The sequence below is a fragment of the Tursiops truncatus genome, chromosome 9, assembly GCF_011762595.2.
Source record: "Tursiops truncatus isolate mTurTru1 chromosome 9, mTurTru1.mat.Y, whole genome shotgun sequence".
Classification (NCBI taxonomy): Eukaryota; Metazoa; Chordata; class Mammalia; order Artiodactyla; family Delphinidae; genus Tursiops; species Tursiops truncatus.
The window spans coordinates 51,438,656-51,465,074 of NC_047042.1; the positions used below are offsets into that span (position 1 = coordinate 51,438,656).

Consider the following 26,419-nt stretch of genomic DNA (forward strand, 5'->3'; position numbering starts at 1 on the left):
ACACAAACTTTTTGTCCCGAATGAAGTGACCTCATGGAGATAAGTGCCAACATTTCTTACTCCTTTGTGGAAATACAATTTTGTTTTTCTTTCCTGGAAGTGTTCTAAGACTCTTACCAGACACAGCTCTAGCAGATAGCATATTTAATCCTTGTGCAATGCAGGAGAGTGCTTTGCAGACTCCTAGGCCAGCTGTTGCAGCTGCTCGAGACCCCGCCTGGAGCAGCTGGAGGCAGGGCTGGCCTTGTATGAGAAACAGCAGCCTCTTACACAACCATCAATACATTTATAACCTCGCAGACCTTCGAGAAGGATCGATCCCAGCAACAACGGCTGTAGGAACACAAATCAGGCTTACAAGTGAAGAATGCTTAGTGAAGTCCTGGCACACAAGGGTTAGAATTCCTTTAAACCAGTCACCAGATGACTTACAGTGATAAGACATGTCATAATAACCTGGGTGATAACAGTGAGAGTTTGGGTTAATGCCAAACCAGACGTGGAAGGCACGTGGGTTATCTGAGTATTTGGAGTTCAAGACCTTGTCCAGTTAAAGGTCCAATTTCATCCATAAGACCAGGACACATTCCAAAGAACTTCTAACAACAGGTTCTAAGAACAAAACTAAGAGTCAAATTCAGCACTAGGTCCGTCTTTAGCAGCTGTGCAGCCTATGTTCTGCACAATTTCAGGCAGTGCACTTTACATAAACTATCTAATAAATATTGTCTCCTGGAGTTGTGTACTGCAGTGGCCCCGCTCAGCACACTTCTAAAATAGCAACAAAGCCAGAAAAAGAGCAGCAGCAGCCACGAGCACCTTTGGCCAACAGAAATTTTGCAAAATACATCGGTTCTTAATTTCACCTTAAGAAGACCTCAATAGGCAAATCTTGGCCTCTCGAGTTTTCACAGGATTCTGGTAGCAGACACAGAATTCAATTTATCTGTGTCTCAACATTCTATCATGAAAGGTTTCAGAATCCTTGGAAAATGACTCAATGACCAATGTATGTCCCGTCTCTAGGTGCCAAGTGGTATGGCTGAGGGCACCTCAGGCAGTGGCTTCACTCCATGGTTTTGCCAGTTTCCACTTCCTTAGACTCAGGAGCCACTGTTTTGCAGCTGGGCTGTAAAACAACATTCAAGAAACATGAGCATCGCCTCCTAATTGGTACCTTCACCAGAGACATAAGGGTAAAAGTTAGTGTGCATTTCCCCAGTGGGCCAAATAGTCCAATTTCAGTAAATCAATCCAACTAGGAGAAGGTCATCAGAACTTATGGAAAAGTCTAAACCACAGAACATGTTATAAGAAAAGTTATTACTTTTATGTTGTCTGAAGGGATTCAGCCTAGGTTTTTGAAAGTCCACTGAAGTAATTATAATTGTTAAATTGCAAACTAGAAAGAAAATATGCACCTGTCTGTATTGTATTGAAGATGTATATACATTACATATCAATATGTGTTACGTTACCTGCTAGTCTGAAAGATCTCTGACACCAGAAATTCTCTTATATCTCCCCACTGCACTTAGCACAGTGCTAGGAACACATTATAATAGTCAATACTTAATGAGTGTTTATCAGGCACGAAACTCGGATCTAAGCATTTTACGTTCAATCCTCACAGAAATGCTACAAGGTAAGCAACACTGTTGTTCCCACCTTACAGAACAAGAAACTGAGCCTCAGAGAGGTTAAGTAATTTGCCCAAGCCACAGAGCTAGACAATAGTAGAGCCATATTTGAATCCAGGGAGTCTGATGCTAGAATCTATGCTCTTAGTCATCACACTATTCTTTCTCAACATTCTACATACTCAATAAATGTTGCTGGAATGCTTATGTATGGGTCCTTCATTACAGAAGTACTTTAAACCATTATCTTCTCCTAAATAGGTTAAACATTCACTTTATGTCATTGATGCTATTAATTTCTTGGAAAATCCTATCTAAAGTTCAATCCTTACCCAATATTTCACAAAAATTTCCTAATTAGTGGAGTGCAAACTAATGATGTTGTGCTTTTACTGTAAAGAGTCAATTCAGTGTTCCTTCTGGTAAAAAAAAAAAAAATGTACCATTTTGGCGAGTGATGTTGATAATGAGAGAGGCTATGTGTGGATGGGGACAGGCGGAGTGGTTTGCGGGAAATCTCTGTAGCTTCCTCTCAATTTTATTGTAAACCTAAAACTGCTCTAAAAAGAGTCAATCCAAAAGATTTACAAACACACACTGTTCCCAGCTCCAGGATTCCATCCCCTCCAAGGACCCCAGACTGCTGAGCTCTTTCTGAACTACTGAAACTTTCCCACAGCCCTCCGTAACATTTGTGGAGCCTTTCTTCACTTCTGCTTTATATCATTATTTGCATAAGCTCCTTGAAGACAAGAACAACATATACAGGGACTTCCCTGGCGGTCCAGTTGTAAAGACTGCGAGCTTCCATTGCAGGTGGCACAGGTCCGATCCCTGGTCGGGGAACTAAAATCCCACATGCCACAAGGTGCAGCCAAAAAAAAAAAAAAAGAACAACAACACATACACTTTTATGGTCTCCTTAACACCTAGCATACCAAAATATATAGTAGAAAATATTTGGATGAAACGGGAAATCGAAGCAATATCACAAGTGTGAAGATTCTTATCACAGGACTTTTGTTTTTAACCAACTGTACTGTAATGCAGGGCAATATTCTTGCAGGCCAGAGTACTTCATAACCTTATTTTAATAAGATTACTTCTGGCAACATTCACAGAGTTAAACTACGTGTATTTTTAAAGAGTAGTTTCAGACTTCTGTCATCCCAGCAAGAGATGTCTATTTACTGAACCAGAAAAAGCTATGTTGCTTTACAATTCTGCTGTTTCTTCCAGACAGATCAGCAGGGAGGCATGCAGTCCAACCCTTTAGGGTCTGAACATAATAATGCCTAGGAAATGCCATAAACTAACAGAGATTATCCCCAGCTATCGTTAATACTCAAAAGTGCAGAATCTTATTTCAACTGGTGTTCTACCAACAATCTGTAGACTGCAGTTGTCCATATTACATTAGGACCACACTTATATAAATACCAACATATATATATATATATATATATATACACACACACACATATATATTTTCAAATGTTAAAAAAGACATAAGAAGGAAGACTGTCATGCATTTTTAAAAATCTCAAATGTATGTGCAGAAATCTGAAAGTAAGTATTAATTATTTTTATAAATGTTTTACCTGACACTAAAGGAGAATACGAGATACACTATTATTGTTGTCTTGAATCTAAGTCCACTGTAACCCTAATTCACTAGTGGATAGAAACCACAAGAAACAATAAAGAATCAAACACATTTATCAAAAAGGAACCAACCCTACCTCAGAAATGCTAAACACAGTTACCATATGATCCAGCAATTCCACTCTTAGGTATACACCCAAGCAAAATGAAACCATATGTCCCCACAAAAACTTGTACATGAACGCTTATAGCAGCATTATTCATAACTAAAAAGTGGTAACAACCGAATTCTCTACCAACTGATGAATGAATAAACAAAAGACATCATATCCATATAATGGAGTATTATTTGACCATAAAAAGGAACTAAGTACTGGTACTGACATACTTCAACAGGATGAACCTTGAAAACATGTTAAATGAAAGAAGCCAGTCACAAAGACCATATAGTGTATGATTCCATTTATGTGAACTCTCTAGAATAGGGATATCTATAGAGATAGAAAGTAGATCCCTGGTTGCGAGGGGCTGGAGGGAGGGGAAGATGGGCAGTTTCTGCTAATAGGTACAGGGTTTCATTTTAGGGTGATGAAAATATTACAAAACTTCAATCCAATCATAAGAAAACAGCATACAAACCCAAATTGAGAGACTTCTACAAAATAACTGATGCTACAGTTTGAACCAAAATTAGATCCTCTGACAAAATAGAAAGAGCATGCCTGGTGCACTAGCTCTATGACTTCTGCCAATACTTATGCTCCCTGGGCCTTGCTTTTGTCACAGTAAAACAGGAGCTCACAGGGTTGTTATAAGTTGTGAAAAGTAAATACCCAGTGACATCTCCAGCACAAAGTAAACAGATGCTCAATAAATTTTTATTTTTGTTGTTGTTGTTAAGTATGCCACGACGTTAAGATAAATTAGAGACGAGCCTTTAGCAACCAAATGACTCACTTGAGCTGTGCTGTCCAATAGCCACTAGCCACATGTGGTTATTTAAATCTAAATTAATTGAAATAAAAAATTCAGTTCCTCAGTTCCAGGAGCCACTTTTCACGTGCTTAATAGTCACAAAAGTCTAGTAAGTACAGTAACAGCATAGATCCATAAAAATATCAAAAGCTGAATTTCTGTAGATCTAGAATACGATTATCATCACTGCACTAGAGACCTGAAGACACTCCAATGAACACACGTTAAACCTAAAAATTAATAAACAAACAAACAAACTTTACATCCAGCTTTAAACTTTCACATTTAGCCTAAAACACTGTAAGCATCAACTACAAAAAGTTCTCTCAAGACAATGATAAGATGGAGGGAAAATTAAGTTAAGGAATGTTCACAGAAAATATTTGCAAAATATATTTCAAACTAGAAGAAATAATGATAAATCAAACTGCAACCAAAGTCTTTATCACAGTTGAATGGTCTGGGCTGTTAAATAAGCACTTTCCAAGTGTGAAAGTATGACAGTCTACTACTATTACAAAGTGAAAAGGAGAAGGAATAAAGTCAATGAGCAACAGCGATCTCTGAAATCAACTAAATGTTTGTGACACCAGTTTCTCATACATAAATTACATTTTTTAGAAAATATTTTAAATACCTATTTCTCGGCAACTATTTCCAATTCATTCTATCAGTTGATGTCAACATAAGGAGGCTTAAATCTCCAAGAGATGCTGTGTCATATTTTTAAATACAACAACAGTATTTAAAAATGCTTTAAAAACATGGGCTCATCAACCTTTATAATATCCCCAGGCAGCAGAGAGGCTTGGTACTCTTGACAACACAAAAAAGTTGAAGTGATTTCCCTGACATTATACCATTCAGACTTTGGTGATTCAAGATGGGAATTTATATGCTCTGGCTCAGCACCCACATACCCTGAACCAGAAGCTTTAAACAGACCACTAGAAACTCTAAGGGCATGAGCCAAAATCTCTGAAGAAAGACTAGTAAATTCCCAGTCATTTTCTATGAAACAAAAAATAGATACGATTTACAGACATAAAAATCTTGCTTATGATTTTTTTATTAATAATTGAAAGAAATTAAAAAGTCATTCCTCAATGTTTCTCACTTTTATTATCACACCAGATGCTTTGAACTACATGGAGAATCTGCAGACTGGAATGGTTCCCCTAAACAGGCAAAACCAGATCAAGAAGCTTAGTCTACTAGTACTCTTCAGAAACAGGAAGGAAAAACACCTGTCCACTTTAGATTATGGAAGATTCTGGGCACTGTGTATGATGCCTTTACGTTCAGATACCAAAATGATAATGAGTCCAAATTTTTGACGAAATGTTCAATAATAATTAAAATCTCTCCCACTGCAACTCAAATGCTCTCACATTCAAAATATATTACCCCTATGAAGGAACTAAATGGAGTCCTCAGAAGAAAAGGGTTGAGCATTTGGCTTTAAAGTGACTGCACTTTGCTTGCCTTATTCCAGCTGGAATACACCCAGTAATTATGCCTGGAAGTTGCAAGGCACTTTCCCCTGGGGAGCTTTAAGTGCTTTAAAAACATGGGCCAATCCACCTTTATAATATACCCGGCAGCAGCAGAAAGAGGCTTGGTACTCTCAAAAACACAAAAAAGCTCAAGTGATTTTTATGAAGTTACACCACTCAGAGTTAGGGGATTCGAGATGGGAATTTGTATGTTCTGCCTCAGCATTCAAATACCCTAAACCAGAAGATTTAAATAGACCACTAGAAGCTCTGAAGGGTGTTTCAGAATGAGTCGAAGTCTCTGAAGAAAGGCTGGCAAATTCCCAGGACGTCAGACCCTTTGGCAGAATTATTGGTGGCCACAGGAAGTCTGGAAAGAATGGCTCTTTGCTTACTCAAAAGCAAGGGAGAGCCACATTAACATCCCAAAGATGTGTTCATACATCAGATACGCATTTTAATGTGTCTACTTTCCTCAGTTAGAAATAAAAGTCATCGGGTAAATTCCTCTTACAAAATTATAAAACAGGTAAGTATTTTATACTTGATTTATTATGTCAGATATTCAGTTTGTATTTCCCCTCTAATTCTCAGGTCATACGTAAGCATGTGATTAATTAAGTGATTAATTAAGACTCAGTGTGTCTGGCAAAGAAGCCAGTATCTGCCCTTGGCTCTGACTAGTTCAAAGAAACCAATTTTCAGGATTACTGCCTGGACTTCACATCTGAGAACAGGTAGTATACTTCCTTTTCCTGTGTTATCTTTTGATGTTATGTCTTTGCCTTAGTGCTTGTTTAATCAGCCAAACCATTATAACAGGGTAAAAACTGAACGTTAGCAGAGGAATAATGGCATTTCTCCTGGCTGTTAAAAAAAAAATAAAAACACCTGATAGACCTTCCCAAACTCCACTTACATCTTAAATCCTGGGACACCAGTTCAAAACTTAGGTCCACACAAAAACCTACACACAAATGTTTACAACAGCTTTATTCATAGTTGCCAAAATTTGGAAGCAACCAAGATGTCTTTCAATAGGTAAATGGTTAAACAAACTGTGGTACATCCAGACAATGGAATATCATTCAGCGATAAAAATAAATGAGTTGTCAAGCCACACAAAGACATGGAGGAACCTTAAGTGCATATGGCTTAGTGAAAGAAACCCATCTAGAAAGGCTACATGCTGTATGATTCCAACTGCGTGACATTCTGGAAAAAGCAAAAGTACGGAGACAGTAAAAAGATCAGTGGTTGCCAGGGGTTCAGGGGAAGAGGAGAAGGAATGAATAGGTGGAGCACAGAGGATATTTAGGGCAGTGAAACTATTCTGTATGATGCTGTAACAGTGGATACATGTCATTATACATTTGTCAAAACCCATAAAACTGTACAACACAGTGTAAACTAATGGACTAATGTAAACTATGGACTTTAGTTAGTGAGTTAATATTGGCTCATCAGTTGTAATAAATGTACCACACGAATGCAAGATGTTATTAGCAAAAGGGGAAATTGGAGAGAGAGGGGATATAAAAACTATTTTCTATAAACTTAACATTGCTCAAAAAAACAGTCTATTACTTTAAAAAAACAAAAACCAAAACCTGATAGACTTTCCCAAACTTCATATGCATCTTAAATCCAGGGACACAAGTAGATAATTTTATTTGATTGACAACTCTTATGGTGAACTTAGCTTTTTAGTGAATATGGTGAGTTCTAAAAACCAAACTTCCAGTTACTTTTTGAAAAAGATTTTGTCCCCTCCTTGATGTTCTTCTAGTAAACTTAATAAAGATGAGTTTTTCAAAATTCTGGGCAAGGGACAAAGCTAACATACAGGTAGAAAGAATAAGCGACCAGTTTGTGAATTGCTGGTGACATTTCACCTTCAGTAAAACAACTCATTTTATGTGCTAGATTGTCTCTTCGGTCACTCAGCTTCTCAAATCCATTACAAGTTTCTTTTCCATTATTATTAATTAAATTTTAACCTATACTATAAGTTCCCTGAGGGCAGGGGCCATGTCTTAGCTATTTCTTTTTTTTTTTTTAATTTTTATTGGCGCATAGTTGCTTTACAATGTTGTGTTAGTTTCTCCGGTACAGCAAAGTGAATCAGCTATACGTGTACATATATCCCCTCTTTTTTTGGATTTCCTTCCAATTTAGGTCACCACAGAGAACTGAGAAGAGTTCCCTGTGCTATACAGTAGGTTCTCATTAGCTATCTATTTTATACATAGTAGTGTATCTATGTCAATCCCAATCTCCCAATTCATCCCACCCCCCTTCCCCCTTGTTATCCATGTTTGTTCTCTACATCTGTGTCTCTATTTCTGCTTTTGTACCCCAATGTTCATTGCAGCACTATTTACAATAGCCAGGACATGGAAGCAACCTAAATGTCCATCAACAGAGGAATGGATAGAGAAGATGTGGTACATATATACAGTGGAATATTAGCCATTAAAAGGAACGAAATTATGCCATTTGCAGAGATGTGGATGGACCTGGAGACTGTCATACACAGTGAGGTAGTCAGAAAGAGAAAAACAAATATTGTATAATATCGCTTATATGTGGAATCTAGAAAAATGGTACAGATGAACTTACTTGCAAAGCTATTTCTTATCCTCAATGCTGAACATACTGAGAAAAGACAGAAGCAGGAAATCAGGAAGAAAGGAAGGGATGCTTTGCAAATATTTGCCCATACCAGTCTCAACAGGAAACATATCACACACACACTCAAACTGGGTATAATACATTCAAATTGAGTTTGATCAAGAGACAACTTTTAAAGTCAGGGCAGGGTTAGCGCTACGTTACCCACCCTGTGGGTAGGGAAGGGTCAAGGAGTGAGAGTGATTCCTGGAATTCAGAGAAAGAGAGAGAGAAAGACAAAGAGGGGAGGGAGGCAGGAAGCAGCGGAGGGAAAGAGAAGTATGGCGCCAACAGGCTGGGACCCAGTAGAGAAGAGCTGAAGGAATAAACACCCAATATCACTCTCGACCTGCCCTCAGATCTCCTGATTTCTTCCCACTGTTCGAATCTGTCTGGAAGCAGAAAGGCAAGGGTGTTCACTAGTGTAATCCAGGTCAGCCACCCAGGGCACAGAGCAGGATGGAAAGGATGGACCCAGAATCTAGGGGAGTAAACAGAAGATACCCAGCACATCTCAAAACACACATGCACAGGAGCATGACCCAAGTGCTCCCAACCTCCGCTTCTACCTATTATAGTCTTTAGACTCAGACCAATCTAGGGTTCAAATCCTAACTTCTGTCACTTTGTAGATGAGTATCTGTGGGCAAGTGATTTAACCTCTAAGACTCAGATTCACCACTTGCAAAACAGGACTCACTAGAGGAACTGCTTGAGGGTTATAAGGATTAAATGAGACAATAAAGAGTGCTTAGTGGCTGTGTACAGGAAGCACCGTTACTACACGTCCCACAACACACACTTAAGTACAGTTTCCAGCACATCATCTTCCACTTATTTTGGTCCCTTAGCTGTTTAATGTATGTGTTCTATCTCCCCGGGTACACAGCATAGTCTTTCAAGACAGGCAAAAGGGACTTCCCTGGTGGTCCAGTGGTTAAGAATGCAGGGGACGTGGGTTCGGGCTCTGGGCCGGGAAGATCCATGTGCCACGGAGCAGCTGGGCCCGTGCGCCACAACTACTGAGCCTGTGTTCTCGAGCCCGCGAGCCACAACTACTGAGCCCACGTGCCACAACTACTGAAGCCCACAGCCCGTGCTCCACAACAAGAGAAGCCACCGCAATGAGAAGCCCATGCACCACAACAAAGAGTAGCCCCCGCTCAGTGCAACTAGAGGAAGCCCATGCACAGCAACGAAGACCCAACGCAGCCAAAAATAAATAAATAAATAATAAAAATAAATTAATTATTAAAAAAAAGAAACAGGCAAGAGCTGGGTCATTTTACTCCTTTGCTACCCCCCAATGCACCTACCTGATATAGTGCTGTGTAAACAGGGCAACAAAATAAATATTTACTAAAGAAACACATAACCCCTCCAATAAAAGTAGAAAGGCTTAATTAATTTATTAACCTGCAGAACAGAAGTATCACTAATGAAATCACTTTCTGTCTCCTCTGGTCTATAAAGTGCTCACTTGATTCATAAGTGGATATACCTTTTCAGCATGTGCTTCAAATTTTAATATACACAAACTTGGCATCATTCCAATCGGGGATAATAAGAAAAAAAGGGGCCTGGAATTGGGAATAGAAACAGAAAACAAAGCAGACGGCAGAGCAGGAGTAACAGTCTTGGGAAAAATTAAGGAAGATGAGGGAAGATAAGTGCGCGTCCCACAGGTGCCCACTGGTGGGCAGCGTCTGCGAGGATGGAGGCCACTAAGAAGTGTGCAGAAAAGGCTCAAACAGCTGGTGCTCAGGCAAGACCTGTTAGAGCCAAGGCTATTCAGTGGATACACCTTTGTATTGGGACGGAAAGAGAAAAGTACTGGGGTTAAATAGATTAAACAAAACTACTCAGGCATCCCTGATAATCCCCATCTCTAAGACCACTATGGAAACAAGGAAGTAGGATCCCAGAGGCCTGCCCATGCGTGCAGATCCATAAAATGAAGTCAACAGCTATAAGCACTAAAAACCAGAAAAACACTAAACATCTGGACAAAGAACCAGATGAAGAAAAACAGCGGCCTCCAGCTCTGACCTTGCAAGCAAGAAAATAACTACAAACAGATCACAACAACTGTGAGGGAGGACATATCTAGCAACCCGAGTGACTGTTTCAGTCGGTGAGAATGCCGAAACATTAGGTATTTTAGAGGTCAGAGAGTTAATAGAAGAAATTACATGGGTATTGAAAGACTAAAAAAGTAAAAAGGGGACACAGAGATAACCATGATATTAGTCACTGCAAGAAGCAGCCACAACTTTAGGGCTGAAGAAACAAAAGGGAAGATGTGGGGTTACCAGGACCTGGGCGCTCAAAGGAGGGACTGATAACAGGTCTCAAAGCAGGGTGGGGAGAACAGGACACACACAGTATAACTGATACTTGGACCTTGGTTGGCGCCATGGCAGACTTGATGCCAAAAATTCTTAAATAAACTACAGACTAGAGCTGTAGCGACCACAGGAGAAACGCTGACAGGAGCTGAAAACAGCAAAGCCCTTTCTCCCCCTTGCTCCTACATTTCAGTCTTCTGCCAGTGCCTCCTACTGCCAGAAACCAACAGGAATCTAGCTGGCAAGGGAATCTGGGAGATGAATTTCGCAGAGCTCCAGCCCCAGCCTCACAAAAAAAGGCAGAAAATGGTGGGCTTGAAGCTGAAACCACAAATAAACAGCCGGCGCAGTTTGATATCCACATTTTCCCTATTAGGTTTCAAGTTCCTCGACTGAAAACTCTCCAATATTGGTTTTCCAGGAACCTAACCTTGAGAACCAGTGAATCTCATGAAGCTTTTCTGACTAACAATAAGTTGAAATACTTCACTAAAACTTTCCTCTGTCCGGACTGTAAATATTTCCTATCTATTTGGGACAGAAATTTCATAGGATAGAGCATAAAGAAAGATTTATAATTGAGAACACTGGCCAAATACAACAATTTCTTCCAACACAGGAAAATTCTTCATAGACTCCTAGCATTTCCAAAATCTGTTTAAATGCATGTCTCCTAATTCTCCTACACAAAGAGTTGGCCTCTGTATTGGGATGAGATTTGGGGGCGCTGAGAGGAACGAGTGTATTTGCTTGGCAGGTTAGAGAGGTGTGAATCTTTGGGGCCCAGGAGGTGAGTAGTCACTCTCCGAGAAAGCTTCCAGTGACCCCAGTCTCCTAGAGCTCAGACTTGTGGAGGCCCCTGCCATACTAAATAGGGCTGACCTGTGTAACCACAAGGATATTACAGAAACAACCACGTGCGATTTCCGCCGGAAAGCTGTAGCTTCCATCTTGCTTTCTCTCTGATTACTCACTCTGGAAGAAGCCAGCCACCAGAATGTGAGAACCTTCTCTGGAGCTCTACAGAGACATTTATTTAAGTGGCAAGGAACTGAGGCTTTCTGCCAACAGCCATGGTACAAGCACACCCTCCAGGCCCAATCAAGCCTTCAGATGACTACAGTTCCAACAGCTTGACTACAACCTCTGAAACACCCAGAGCCAGCACCATCCAGCTAGGTTGATTGCAAATTCCTGACCCCCAGAAACTCTGTGAGATAACAGATGTTTATTGTTGTTTGAAGGCATTAAGATCAGAGGCAACCTATTATGGAGCAATAGATGACTAACATACTCTCAAAGAGCCCTCCTTGGGACTTCCCCGGTGGTGCAGTGGTTAAGAATCCACCTGCCAATGCAGGGGACACGGGTTCAAGCCCTGGTCTGGGAAGATCCCACATGCCACAGAGCGACTAAGCCCATGCGCCACAACTATTGAGCTCACGAGCCATAACTGCTGAGCTCACAAGCCTCAACTACTGAGCCCACATGCTGCAACTACTGAAGCCCATGTGCCTAGAGCCCGTGCTCCACAACAAGACAAGCCACCGCAATAAGAAGCCTGTGCACTGCAACGAAGAGTAGTCCCCACTCGCCACAACTAGAGAAAGCCCACATACAGCAATGAACACCCAATGCGGCCAAAAAATAAATAAAATTTAAAAAACAAAAGGATCCGCCTGCCAATGCAAGGGACACAGGTTCGACCCCTGGTCCAGGAAGATCCCACATGCCACAGAGCAACTAAGCTTGTGTGCCACAACTAGTGAGCCTGCAGTATAGAGCCCGCGAGCCACAACTACTGAGCCCGTGTGCTGCAACTACTGAAGCCCACGTGCCTATAGCCCATGCTCCGCAACAAGAGAAGCCACCTCAGTGAGAAGGCCGGGCACCGCAATGAAGGGTAGCCCTTGCTTGCTGAAACTAGAGAAAGCCTGCGCGCAGCAACGAAGACCCAACGCAACCAAATAATAATAATAATAATAAATAAATAAAAATTTTTAAAAGAAGAGCTCTCCTTAGTCATATTCTCTCATTCCTTAGTCAACTGGACAAGATTCGTTTCACATGCATTGCTCCTGGTCCCCTGATTGGGCCTGAAAGCATCTTCTAGTTTCATTAATGTGGTTTTTAAAAAGTCCAGCTGCTCCCACCCTCTACACTAGTCTTTTAACATATCTTGAATTTTCTGTCAACTAAGCCAACAGAGGAATTAGATGACCATGAGGTTTTAAGCCCCTTTAATACTGGAAGCATTCAAGCAGATGATCAAAGGTTATAAAGTACTTCCTATACCAACTGGAAGGTGGGACTAGATGACCGGCAAGGTTTCTAATCACACTAAGAAGGTTCTAAGACACAAGTCTCTGGGTGTGCCCCCCAAAACTGTGCAGTAATTCTCATCAGAGATAACTAAGTATTGAAAGTAGCCTGGAGTTCACAGGAAAAAAAAAAAAAAAAGAATTAAAATGGCTTATAAACTTAAAAAGAAAAGATGCTCAGACTAACTAATAATTAAAGTAATGCAAATGTAAGAGAACTAGTAAAGCATTAATTTACATGTGCCAGATTGGAAAAATCTACACGTTTCAGAAAAGACATCAGGGCAAAGGGTAGAGAAACAGACATGGGGTGTGGGGGGTGAATCAGTGCAAGCTCTTTGAAAGGCAATTTGTGCAATATTAAAATTTTAATTCCCCTTAGCCTGAGTGACTCAGCACTTTCAGTTGAAATTATCTATTCTGTGTGTAAGGACAAAATCCTATAAATGACGTAAATGGTGACCAATTTTAAAAATGGGTAAATAAATTTTAGCGCAACTATGCAATGAATAGCATGCAACCTATCAACAGAATGAGTTGTATCTATATATGGGCTGATATGAAACATTTTCAAGATATATCATTAGAAAGAAAAATAAGATACGTCTTAGTATAAAACTTCTGCAAGGAGTTTTTAAAATGCTGTTCATATTTGCCACTAGGAAGGGGTACTAGGGACTTGGGAGAAGGAAACCTCTTTGCTGTATGCTCATTTGTTCTGCACGAGTACACTCTATTTTTAATTTTTTTAAAGTGGCAGGGGGAAGTTTAATGCAGAGAAAAAGAACAAAAGAAAAAAATACAGGGTTAAGTTATAGCTACTTTCCAAGTAATTTAAAATGCAGTCCATCAAAGTAGCCAGGGTCTGGCTTTGGGCTTAAGACACTCACATGCACATTCAACCGTTAAAAATCATCTCGGAGAAGAAAGGTCCTTCGCACTGTCAGTGTGCCTCTCACTAATTGGGGAATGAGAGCTCTCTAGCCATCATAATGCAAACCACTAACTCAATGACTGGAGGGATCCATGAGATGAACATCTTCCTGCCCTAAGCTTTGTAAATCATGAAATGTGATAAAATTGCCTTTCTTTGAATGTTTAGGCAAAGAATGGCAAGGTTAAAGAAATAAAAAGTAGTCAGCATTCATTTTACTGACTGGTGGGGGTCATCCAGAGCACACAACTGCTGTTAAAAAGCTGGCTGCCCCCCCACCCCACCCCGCCGACTGCCTCTGCCCATAAATGTCAGCTGTGATTTTCTTCTCCATTGACCAAACCCTTCCTGAGACTAAGCGAGCACTTCCCAGATCAGTGATCTGCGTAAAAGAAGTCTAGTAAGTGGCGGTTAATTATTCTCAGGGTGTGTGACACAGAAGGGAAACTGCATTTAAAAAGAACATTCTTTTTCTCTTTGGGCCAATATGTTAAAGATGAGACCTTCGTGTCTTAGAATGGGCTTGTATTTGCTAACAGGTGAGGCACTTTTGTTCATCTCGTGACAAATAAATTGTAACTGTCTAAAAACATTCATTTAAATGTTATCAAAGATGACCTATGTTATGACCTATTTAAAAAAGAGGAAAATACCCAGAGTTTCCTAAAAACTTATTTAAGCAATGCTATCGTGAGACTAGACTGAACCCTCCCAAAAACAACTTTACCAAGGCCTTCACCCAGATGTTCAGATTCTTTTTCAATTCAAACCTGACAAATGTCTAGAATTTTAAAAACTCCTTTTGAGTTACAGAAAAAGAGGGGGGAAAGGTGTAGAACCAGTTTTAACCAGTCTCTCTGGAGATTTTTAATCATTTTAAGGTTTAAAGAAAAATCATTGTTTTAATAATTAGAAATAAGTTTTAGTTGTAGATGATAAACTGTCAACCAAGCATAGGCCCAAAGTTAGTTTCTGTAATCAAAACACTAATACCTGAACTGAAGACTTCTTTATCCAGAAGAGGCCAAGTGCCCAAAGTCGTAATAAGTAGAGAACCTTCCAACTATAATAATTTGTCAATATGTATATAAACATGTTAAAAAGGACACATGTAACCCCTAATCACCACATCTCTGTACAATGTAAATTCCATAAGATCGGGACCCTCATCCTTTCCTACAAAATGCCTAGCCCATGCGGGTGCTCACTAAAATCAAAGGAGCTCATTTTTATAAAGGTATCTACTTTCTTTTCTTAGAATTAGGATCTCGAAAGTTCACAACTATGTACCTTGTGAGTTTTGCCTAATCTTTATGCAAAAATAAAAGCTAAATTCAACTGAATTTTTCAAAGTAACATGAACTTTTAGTCTCATTATATGTTTAAATTCAGTAAGTTGTAATGTGTCCATGATCATCATTTAGGTACATTAGAAATTAAACAGGCCTTTGGTGACCACTGCAGGAATCTGATGACCACTCTGGGCTGCACTGCCCAAAGGGGTGCCCATAGAATGTTCCTCCACATTGAATCACTGGGGGTGCCCCTATGAAGTGATCTAAGAGACATGAGAGTAAGGTTAAAACCAGTTTCCTCACTGAAGAATTTCTCAGAAATCTGAACATTAAATGTGCATCCATCAAGCAGAGGAGGTAAGTTTCCCAAGATTTGAACAGGAAACACTTTGTAATCTATGTGTGGTTATTGTTGGGTCTTTTTTCCCCTTAACATATATAAATGAATTATAGAGCTGTTTCCTCAAATTGGACATAAGCTCAACAGGGATCCACAGATTCCCTTCCCAGCATTGAGACCTGAGACAAGTTATTTAGTCATCAGATTCCCCACCTGTAAAATGGAAATAAAGATATGACTTAACTCATACTTTGCTGTAAGGAAATCAAAAACTAAAATATATTAATCAATCAATAATTGTTTTGACTATTATCATCATTCCTGTTTTAGACTGCTTGGACTGCCATAAGAAAATACCAAGACTGGGTGGCCTAAACAACAGAAATTTATTGTCTCAGAGTTCTGGAGGCTGGAAAGTCCAAGACCAAGATCAGGCAGGGTTCAGTTTCTGGTGAGGGCTCCCTTCCTGGCTTGTACCTTCTCATTGTGTCCTCACATGGTAGAGAGAACAAGCTCTCTGGTGTCTCTATAAGGACACCAATCCTACAAGATCAAGGCCTACCCTTATGCCCTCATTTAACCTTAATTACTTCCATAAAAGCTCCATCTACAAATACAGTCACACTGGAGGTAAGGCTTCAATTTAGGAATTTAGGGAGGACACAATTCAATCCATAGCAATTCCCCTTCCATTTGATTTCTATTCTTTCACTCCTTAGTATCTACTACATTGCTGAAAGAATAAAACTCTCAGGCTGTTGAGGCGTGAACAAGTTTGTCCCTTTACTGTTGCCACAGACCCATACAGAGTAAGGCTGTTGGTTTGACTCTCTGGGTCAAATAAATGAAGCCACTCAACCTTGAGAAGACAGAAGAAAAAAGAGAGAGAGAGAAAGTATCCCCTGGCTTCCTGACTCAACCATCAGAAGAATATCAGGCTGTACAGCAAAGTGATTCAGTTGTACATTAAATCAACTATACACCAATAAAATTAAAATAGTTTTTTAAAAAAAGAAGAATATCAGGCTGTTTATCATAAAGGGATCAGACATGGAAAGAGCTGGGTGTGGGAAACATGGGCTCCACATACATTTTACAACTCCTCTCATCACCTAGTGGGGAAACCACTTTCAGATACAAGATTTTGCTGCTGTTGTAGCTGCTGGATCAGCCAAATCCATAATTTTATGAATTAAGAAACTTCCATATGGTGCCCATCAAAACAAGTAATCATAATCCTATGTGATGAGAATGTAAAAATGAAAAGTAACTAAAATTAAAAGTCAAAAAACAGGCTAAAATAAAATGTTTGTCTTAAGCGTGACAATAACTAATATTAACATTTGAAAGGAATACAAAGAATGGAAGCATATTAAAAACAAAAACAACTGCATGTACTAATGAACAAATAGGAAACACCAAGGAGCCAACAACTCTTCAGCCAGAGGGAACCTCTGGGAACTCCTTGTCGGCACCACAGTGTTTGATGGCTGTGTCTATAATTCACACTCTCCTTAGGAGGCCCTCCCTTTGCCCCTCATCCTTCCTCCAGGCAAAGACTGGTCCATCTTTCAAGCTGCACATATATATAACCTCGCTCCTATACTGGCCACATCCCCCAGGTTCCTCCTCAAACACCTTTTTATACTTTAATTGAAGCACGCATTTTACCTACTGTAATTAATTATCTCCTCATGAGATGTGGAATTTTTTTGAGTGCATGGGCTAAATAAGTCTTTCTCATCTTGTACCTCTAGTATCTGGCACAAGGCCTGACAGAGAGTGGCTATTCAGTAAATGTTCATTGAATAAATAAAAATGTCCATCTGGGACTTCCCAGGCAATCCAGTGGTAAAGGATCTACGCTTCCAATGCAGGGTTCAATCCCTGGTGGGGAACTAAGATCCCACATGCTGCGCCGTGTGGCCAAATAAATAAATAAATAGAAATAATTTTAGGGACCTCTCTGGTGGCACAGTGGTTAAGAATCTGCCTGTCAATGCAGGGGACACAGGTTCAATCCCTGGTCTGGGAAGATACCACATGCCGCAGAGCAACTAAGCCCATGGGCCACAACTACTGAGCCCGTGGGCCACAACTACTGAAGCCTGTGTGCATAGAGCCCATGCTCCACAGCAGGAGAAGCCACCACAATGAGAGCCCATGCACTGCAATGAAGAGTAGCCCCTGCAACTAGAGAATAAATTTATTTTTTTTAATAATTTCAAAAATAAAAATGCCCATCATTAATGAGGTAACCGCAGGAAACAAACCCAAGTTTAAAAACAATTTATTTAGTCAAAGAAATACCATTTAAAGCAACTTTGACTATGGTAGGGGACACTGTACTTAACAAAACAGTAAAATTTTATTTTAAATGTTAAAAATTGTTCAACCCTTCAGAAAAATAACATGGCACTACTTATTTAAAGTCTCAGCAATCTATTAATTCCTGAGAGTCAGCTAGAATTTTATCCAAGGAAAACAGCCAATAGGGAAAAAAAAAAAAAAACTCGTACAGAAATTTTCATTATTTAAAATATCAAAATATGAGAAAATCCTTACATAGGAGGAGAATGAGCAAAGTATCCTTCATCAACTCAATGAAATATTATGCAACAAAAAAACTGATAATTTAAGATTGCAGAAATATGGGGCTTTTTCTTTTCAGTGTCTAAGGTTACATCTGGAACAGTTCACCACAAATTTATGTAAAGGATACAAAGTATGTCATTTCTGGCATACTGCAACCATTGACATTTTAAAAATAGAACTATTACATTATTGTTTAAGCAGCTCTATTGAGTTATAATTCATATGCCATACAAATTACTAATTTAAAATATACAACTCCAAATACATTCACAAAGTTGTGCAAACATCAACATAATAAATTTTAGAACATTTTCATTGCCTCAAAAAGAAACCCCACACTCCCTAGCTTTCAGCCCCCAATCCTCCCATCACTCTCCTACCCAGCCCTAGGCAACCATTAATCTACTTCCTGTATCTACAGGTTTACCTATTTTGGAAATTTTGTATAAGTGGAAGCATAAAATATGTAGTCCTTTGTGACTGGCTTCTTTCTTTTAGCCTAATGTTATCAAAGCTCATTCATGTTTTAGCATCTATCAGTACTTCACTTCTTTTTATTAACAAAAAAATCCCATTGTACAGGTATATCACTTTTTATTTATCCTATCAGTTGACGGACATTTGGATTGTTCTCATTTCTTAGTTATTATGAACAATGCTGCTGTGAACATTTGTATAGATGTTTGTGTGTGGACATGTTTTCATTTCTTTTGTGTATATACTGAGGAGTGGAATTACTGGACCATACCATAACTTTATGTTTAACAATTTGAGGAACTACAGACTGTTTTCAAAAGCAGCTGAATCACACGTCTTCGCCAACACTTGTAATTATCTGTAGTTTTTATTCTAGTCATCATAGTAGGTGTAAGGTGGACTCTCACTGCGATTTTTACTTGCAATTCTGATAGCTAATGATGTTGAGCATCTTTTTATATGTTTATTGATCATTTGTATATCTCCTTTGGAGAAATGTCTACTCAGATCCTTTGACAGTTTTTAATATGATTATTTGTCTTTTTATCATTGAGTTGTAATAGTTCTTTATATTTTCTGGATACCCACCCCTTATCAGACATATGATGTGCAAAAACTTTCTCCCATTCTGCGGGCTGCCTAAATATCATGGAGATTTCATTCCCACCATAATCCATATAAAACATACATGAATAAGGACTAGGAAATTTTACATCATACCCTTTGCTCTTTGAAACGATATTTCATTCCTCTTTTCCCTCAGAATTTCATACTAACATATTTATGCTTGAAAGTCTTATTTATTAATTCTCTATTGTAATTCTCTGCAACAAAGAGTTTCATACATACTTTAAAATTTTAAATGCCTTTGATCTCCTGTGACCACAAAACTCTAAGCTTTAATGTCTTTCTTCTGGACTCAGTTATAATTATTTTTATATTTTTTGTGTTTTTATTATAATTACTTATAATTATTGTATAATTATTAATAGGACACAGTAAGCATAATATTTACCATGATAAATACTTATTAAGTATAAGGAATAAATTTCATTGGTAATGCATCGCTTAATAAGGTGAATGGGATTGGGGAAAATTAAGAGGCATTAAGATTCACCTGACATCAAAACTATGAACTGGTCCTTTGTTTGATTATCAGGGCTTTGAAAATCTTAGATCAATATGCCAATAGTAAGATTAGAGATGGAGGAGAGTGTTTTTTGTAAAACAGAAGGCTATAGTAGAAGAAAAGGTGAGAAAGAAGATTCTGCATCATGCCCAGACCTTGGATGTGTTTTCAGGGAGGGGAGTTTCCCGAAATAATACATCAGAAGTTAAGGATCTGGAAAGAGAGTCCCTGGATAGTTTTATCCAGGCCTACATACCTCTTGGAAAGTCTTTTCGTAAGTGTGCATGTTACCCAGTTGGGAGACAGCTGCATCAGAGGGTCTTGTGCTCCTTCGGATGATTATGCATAATAAATACTTACTATATCACACAAAGTCTCTCTTTGCTAACACCTCTTTCTATACAGGACAGAAGTGGTACCTTAGGTGGAGAACGTAGCTTACTTTCTCCAGTATTTCTTAATAAAATACGATGGGTCAAAGCAGTCAAGATAATTCAAATAATCAAGAAGGTTTATGTTAAGCAGTTGGTAAGAAAAGATCCAAATGCTGATTAATTTTATGTAATTTTCTTTTACTCTAAAGTTTGATGGCTTCAAATCAGTTGCTACACTAGACAGCAACATATAATAAGCCTAAAATAGCTACTTTTAAAATCAGGCTTAAGTTTGACAAGAGCTTATGAGTGGATTAATATTGCTTACACTCGTCTAAACGTCACTTTGACAAACTACATGTTTGTCTTGATGACATCTCCCCCAGGCATATGGCGCTTCCATTAACTCTGGTGTTATCTTTGCAGCAGGAGAATATGCCTAATTGTTTTCAGAATATTCATAAATTACAAGGCCTCTCGTTGGTCATGATTCATAATTGCTTATAATATTGAGGGGAAAGATCCCTACACAGATGCTATCCAGTGTGTGGGTTTTTATTTTTTAATTATTATTAATTTCAAAGAACAAACTGTTCTCTTTGAGGCAAACATTTAACAGTCATGATCCAAATTTTAGATGAAAATGTTACCTTAGAAAGTGTAACACAAAAAAGATGTTAGGCTGAATTTTATCATGGCAACCTTGGGCAACTGAGAGAAACTGCAAATATGAAGTCAAAGAAGAATATAAATTCATGATATTCAAAACAATTCCATTCAAAAAGTATTTATTAGTAACTCTCCTTGCATAATACTCTATGATAAACATACGCAAGATAAACACACTTCAGCCCTTGATTATATCACCTAACTGGCAACATGAAATACACAAAGAATGTGAGGATTATAAGGGGATGTGTGATCCAAATATTCATCCCCAAACTCAGGTCATCATAATGCAGAACTATCCTCTGGGGAACGGATGACTCATAAAATCAGTTCCACGGTCATATTCCTCCCCATCCACCTTTCCTGCAGCGACACAAAACTTCAAACAAATCAACTACAAATCTTGCCAAATAGACAATCTTTCATGAGATTAATTAAAGTAACTTTGGAAAACTGCTTGTCACACACAAGACCACAGAAAATAAGGATCTCGAGATCCTCTTTATAATTATCAAAGATTTTTAAATCTACACGTTTACAGATGCTTTAAAAGGGAATGAAATGACTATCAACTTTTTTTTTTTTTTTGGCCACACCACGCGGCTTGCAGGATCTTCGTTCCCCGACCAGGGATTGAACCCGGGGCCCTGCCAGTGGAAGCTCGGAGTCCTAACCAGTGGACTGCCAGGGAATTCCCATTATCAGATTTTTTAATCCCCTGGAAAAATATAAATAAATAAACAGGACCCTCTTTATGATTATACGTAAACAAAAGATAGCATATGTGTTATACAATTTCAGAAATGATTATTCCCAAAAGACTTAATTCATTTCTTTTTTTCCTAATTATTCGCACATTTTTTCTAATTAGTTGCAAACAAAAAGTAGAATGAACTTAATCTTATGATTATCAGTTAACTTTCTAAAAGACCAAATCCCAATCAAGCCTTATGTGCATAGTAATCATGAAATGTTGTTCTTCATTGTAAGTGGATTCACCTTCAGTAAAATTTTTCCAGTGCCAATCATCCTTGAGGCTCCTATATCTTTCTAGTGCCAATTAATGAGCAACATTCTAGCCAGATCTAAGCCTACTAGAATTATCTGTGCTTAAAGGGGTTTTCTGCTGCGGAACCTGCTGCCATCTTTCTCCAACTCAGTCCCAGGAGCCCTTCCTGGCACCAAGTGTATGCTGTGTACTCCTCCCCCACCAACTTTGGCCTTTGTGCCCAGTGGCCCACGCAACCCAACCACTGAGCAAGACACACAAGCCTCCCCAGACCATGAGTCTTCATGGATTCCCTTGTTAATCACTCTGGAGTAGACAAATGTATAACTGTCAAAAATTCTTACAACAGTGGACCCTGGTCTAAGAATCTTAAATTCTTCCTGGAAAGTTAAAACGTATTCTACTTTTACTCACTTGACATGCTTGAACTTTAATTCATAAAACTACCCCCCTACCACCACTACCAGCACTCTCCACCCCTTCACACCTCAGCATTTTGCTAATCCCTTTCTCCAAGGTGGTCTGTCTTCCCAAACTAAAACCACAAGGGAAGCAAAACAGTGGGTCTCAGGTAGGCACTCTGCCTTTCTGAGGAGCTCCAGGCAAGAAGTCACCAAGTAAGCTAGGGCACTTTATCACATGTTCAGTCATTCACAAATCATTTACCACAACTTGTATGATGCACAGCATCTAGTGAATTCAGAGATGTTAAATGAGCAGCTTGGAGAAATAAGCCAAAGCCAGAATGTAAGAATCCTTGATTCCATGATGTTCCCATAAGAACAGGGATTTTTGACCCTACCAGACCACAGCCACATTTTGATAGCAACCTTTGGAAGCCATAGACACAGTACACACAGAGAAAGAGAGAAAACTGTAGTATAAAGGCAAATAAACAGGAGTAGTTTTTACCATCTTTCATATGTGTAAATTATGTGTATACATATTTTAAGATACAAATAGGCATGACTACACTAAATGATTTAATGATGTAAGATGCTTGCAACTATCTTTAATGAGTAAATTTGAATTTAAAAAGAGTAAAATTCATTCACCGGACTGTTCAACACTTTTTATTGGATATTTTAAAATAAAGGCAAAGTGTGTGTGTTGGGGGGGGTGTATTCATAATCATATATTGCCCGCAATGTGTACTGGTACAATTCAAATACCACAAGCAGTACTGCTACAGGTGAAGGGATTTGCCAAAATGGTGGACATGTCTTTGAAAAGTTACCAATAAATCAAAGCACAACTTTTGAAGTATTCAGCAGTTATATTTCTGAAAATTTCAGGATATATTAAAACTGGGTCAAAAAAAATTTTTTTATGTTAAATGGGGTTAGGTTTTTGGCTCAGATAATTATAGACAGATATTTCACCAACAGAAGCTCTGACTGGGCTATTCTAAGATTTTGCAGGATGCACAGGATAAGCTTTCGCTTGTTTGGTATTGTTCTGTATACTACAGAATGTCTAGCACCTCTGGTCCTCCACCCACCAAACACCAATAGCGCACTCCATTCTTTTGGACAACTGAAGTCAGTTCCCACCAATTTCCAAAACACTACTTGTGAAAGCAGTACCCCTCCCACTGAGACCCACTGAATAAAGCTGTTCGAAAAGTACTGGCTGGGGACTAACAGGCACCAGACCCAGTGAGAGGCACTAGGGACAAAGTGGTGAAAAAAACAGAGCTTAGAGCATAGTGGAGAAAGTGACATTAAACAACATCCAAGGGCTTCCCTGGTGGCGCAGTGGTTAAGAATCCACCTGCCAATGCAGGGGACATGGGTTCGAGCCCTGGTCCAGGAAGATCCCACATGCCGCGGAGCAACTAAGTCCGTGCACCACAACTACTAAGCCTGTGTTCTAGAGCCCATGAGACACAACTACTGAGCCCGTGTGCCACAACTGCTGAAGCCCACATGCCTAGAGTCCATGCTCCGCAACAAGAGAAGCCACCACAATGAGAAGCCCGTGCACCGCAACGAAGAGTAGCCCCTGCTCGCCACAGCTAGAGAAAGCCCGCGTGCAGCAATGAAGACCCAACGCAGCCAAAAATAAAATAATTAATTAAATAAATAAATTTATTTTTTAAAAAAACCCCAAGTAATTATGTCAATACAGAACATTCTAAGTACTATGAAAGAAAATTAATAAATAGTTTAGATGGTGGGGTGGCATGTGACTTCAGAAGTTTGTGGATCAGTGGAAATATTCTATTAACTTGGAGACATAAATAGGGTTGTCAGCTTTTTGATTTTGTCATGAAAGATCATTTTTTAAAAAAAATAAGAACTATCATTTACAATCACCGTGGTAACAAGAAGGCAGGAAAATTATTTCTGAATTTTAAAAAGTGGATAAAACAAGAACACTTTTAGTGTACTGGAAAGCCTCACTCACTACATTATTATTTTTCTCTTTTTGTTGCAGGCTAATAAAAACTTATCAAAGATTGGCATTTTTGTGACCATAGCACAAAATCCTTGCTGCTCCAAGTGTGGTCTGTGGACCAGCAAAATCAGCATCGCCAGAACACTTTTGAGAAATGCAAAATCTCAGGCCCCACCTCAGACCTACAGCATCAAAATCTGTTAACAAGACCCCCAGGTGATTCACATCCACATTGAAGTTTGAGAAACACTGTCCTAGAATAGATAGTGACCCTCCAATGGCTGAAAATCAGCCATACCCATCTACATTGAAGATTCAAAAATGATCTTTAACACTCGAGAACCATTTTTCTCAAAGAAGGTAACTGAAGGATCCTGGAAAAACCAGGGCACAGGATGAAATATAAAGCAGATGGGCTGGCATCCTAAGGATCAAACATCTTTCACCTTTTAAACTTGATGATCTTGAAAAGTAGTGGGGGGCATGGTCAATCACAAACAATGGTCACAGCTTTGCACTAGACTTCAGGAGCGTGAAACAGAGTTCCCCAGCTTCCGTGCAAGATAGCGCATCCAGGGAGTGTGCTAAATGCTGAGTCTTGTTAGGACTGCGAAGTCTTGCCATAAGACAAAGCAATTTTTATCACTAGCTGTCAACAAGTCAACCAACTGTTTAGGTAGGTTGACACCTGCTACATTTTAATTCATGTTTTAGGATATTTTATCCCACAACTGGTTTTTCTAACAAAGAAAATCTCTCTAGATACGTGTTAATTACTGGCAAAGACATGAGGCACAGACTCATGCCTCTTTTCTCAGCCACTTGGTTGGGAAAATAATTGCCAGTACAGTGCAGCGCTTTTTCAAGACAAAAGGAAAGTTTAAGTATAGATCCCTGCTAACCAATAAGGCAGCTGCGAGTCACATATGGCTACTAACCACCTGAAATGTGGCTAGTCCAAACTGAAACATGCTGCAAGTGTAAAATACATACGTGGATTTTTAAAACTTGCTCCCCCAAAAAGTTAAATAACACAATAATAATTTTTATACTGATTACATGTCCAAATTATAATACTTTAATATATCGGGTTAAATAACATAAAATTAAAGTTACCTATTCCTTTTACAGTTTTAATGTGACTACTAAAAATTTTTCATTTTCTAGTAAATTTTAATGTGGCTTGTATTATAGTTCCACTGGATAGTACAGGTCTAGAAGCACATGAGATTTACACATGCATTGACCTTAAGTTTAAAGAAAGTATGGAGATAACTGCAGAAAACATGTATTTAGGAGGTAGTCAAATTTAAAAGGGGACAGAAAGTGTTCAGCAGATCTTTTTTATTTTAACAACTGCTGAGCAAGAAAGCCCTTTCTGAAATGGGGGGGGGGGGTCCCTGAATTTACATCCAAAGAAGAGAGAAATAAAAATAATATTTAATAAAAATAAAGTATTAATATTTAATAAAAATAGAGAAAGGGGAGGAGTTCATACAAACTGAAGCGCAATCCCAGTGATGATGAGTTCTCTCAGAGTCTAGGAATGCAGAGGAGTGGAAAAGATAAACAAATTCCACTGACAAGAGCCAATAATTTCCTGGCCTGAGCCACGCAAATCACTAAACTTTCCCAGCCCTACATGGGGAAGGTAAAACCACAATCTCAATACTTGAGTCAGATCAAGAAAGGTGCTACATGTGGAGCACAGCCAGGGGCTAACCATGTTGGTTTGCAGAGATGACACTATAAATGGAAGTGAACTCACACTTCTTCTTCCGTTGTACAAAGAAAAGCAGAAAAACTTCCATGAGCTTAAAAAGTAGATTCAAAACTTACTTTTTTTTAACACGAAGACCTTACATACCTGCGTTAAAACAGCATCCCCAACAACTGGAAAACGGTGCTGGTCGGTTAGTTCAGGGACGAGGCTACGAATATGAAACAAGCAAAGGAGCTGAAACCATCTCCAATCTGGGCAGATTCCTCTCATTCCTGTCTCGGGAACAATCCCATCACTTAGGAAATCTGGATCTCTGCCAACATACTGCCTGTGCAGTCGGCTGGGGGATGGGGGAGGAGGGTGGAAATGTCTGGGCAGCTGGCTTTTATCACAAAGCCTTCTCTCTTTGAAAGGCT

General features: G+C 39.1%; 1 protein-coding gene across 5 annotated transcripts in view; it reads right to left on the minus strand.

The window, feature by feature from the left end:
• The window catches only part of CDK14 (cyclin dependent kinase 14), a 618,912-nt gene that overhangs the window by 536,127 nt on the left and 56,366 nt on the right, over positions 1-26,419 (minus strand). For 2 of the 5 annotated variants that reach the window (XM_073809734.1, XM_033863083.2), the window contains exon 3: positions 26,148-26,211. The exons of the other annotated variants lie outside the window; for them this stretch is intronic. In XM_073809734.1, the coding sequence (XP_073665835.1) occupies positions 26,148-26,211 (64 nt within the window). The remainder of the gene's footprint in view (positions 1-26,147; positions 26,212-26,419) is intronic. 5 annotated transcript variants of the gene reach the window in all.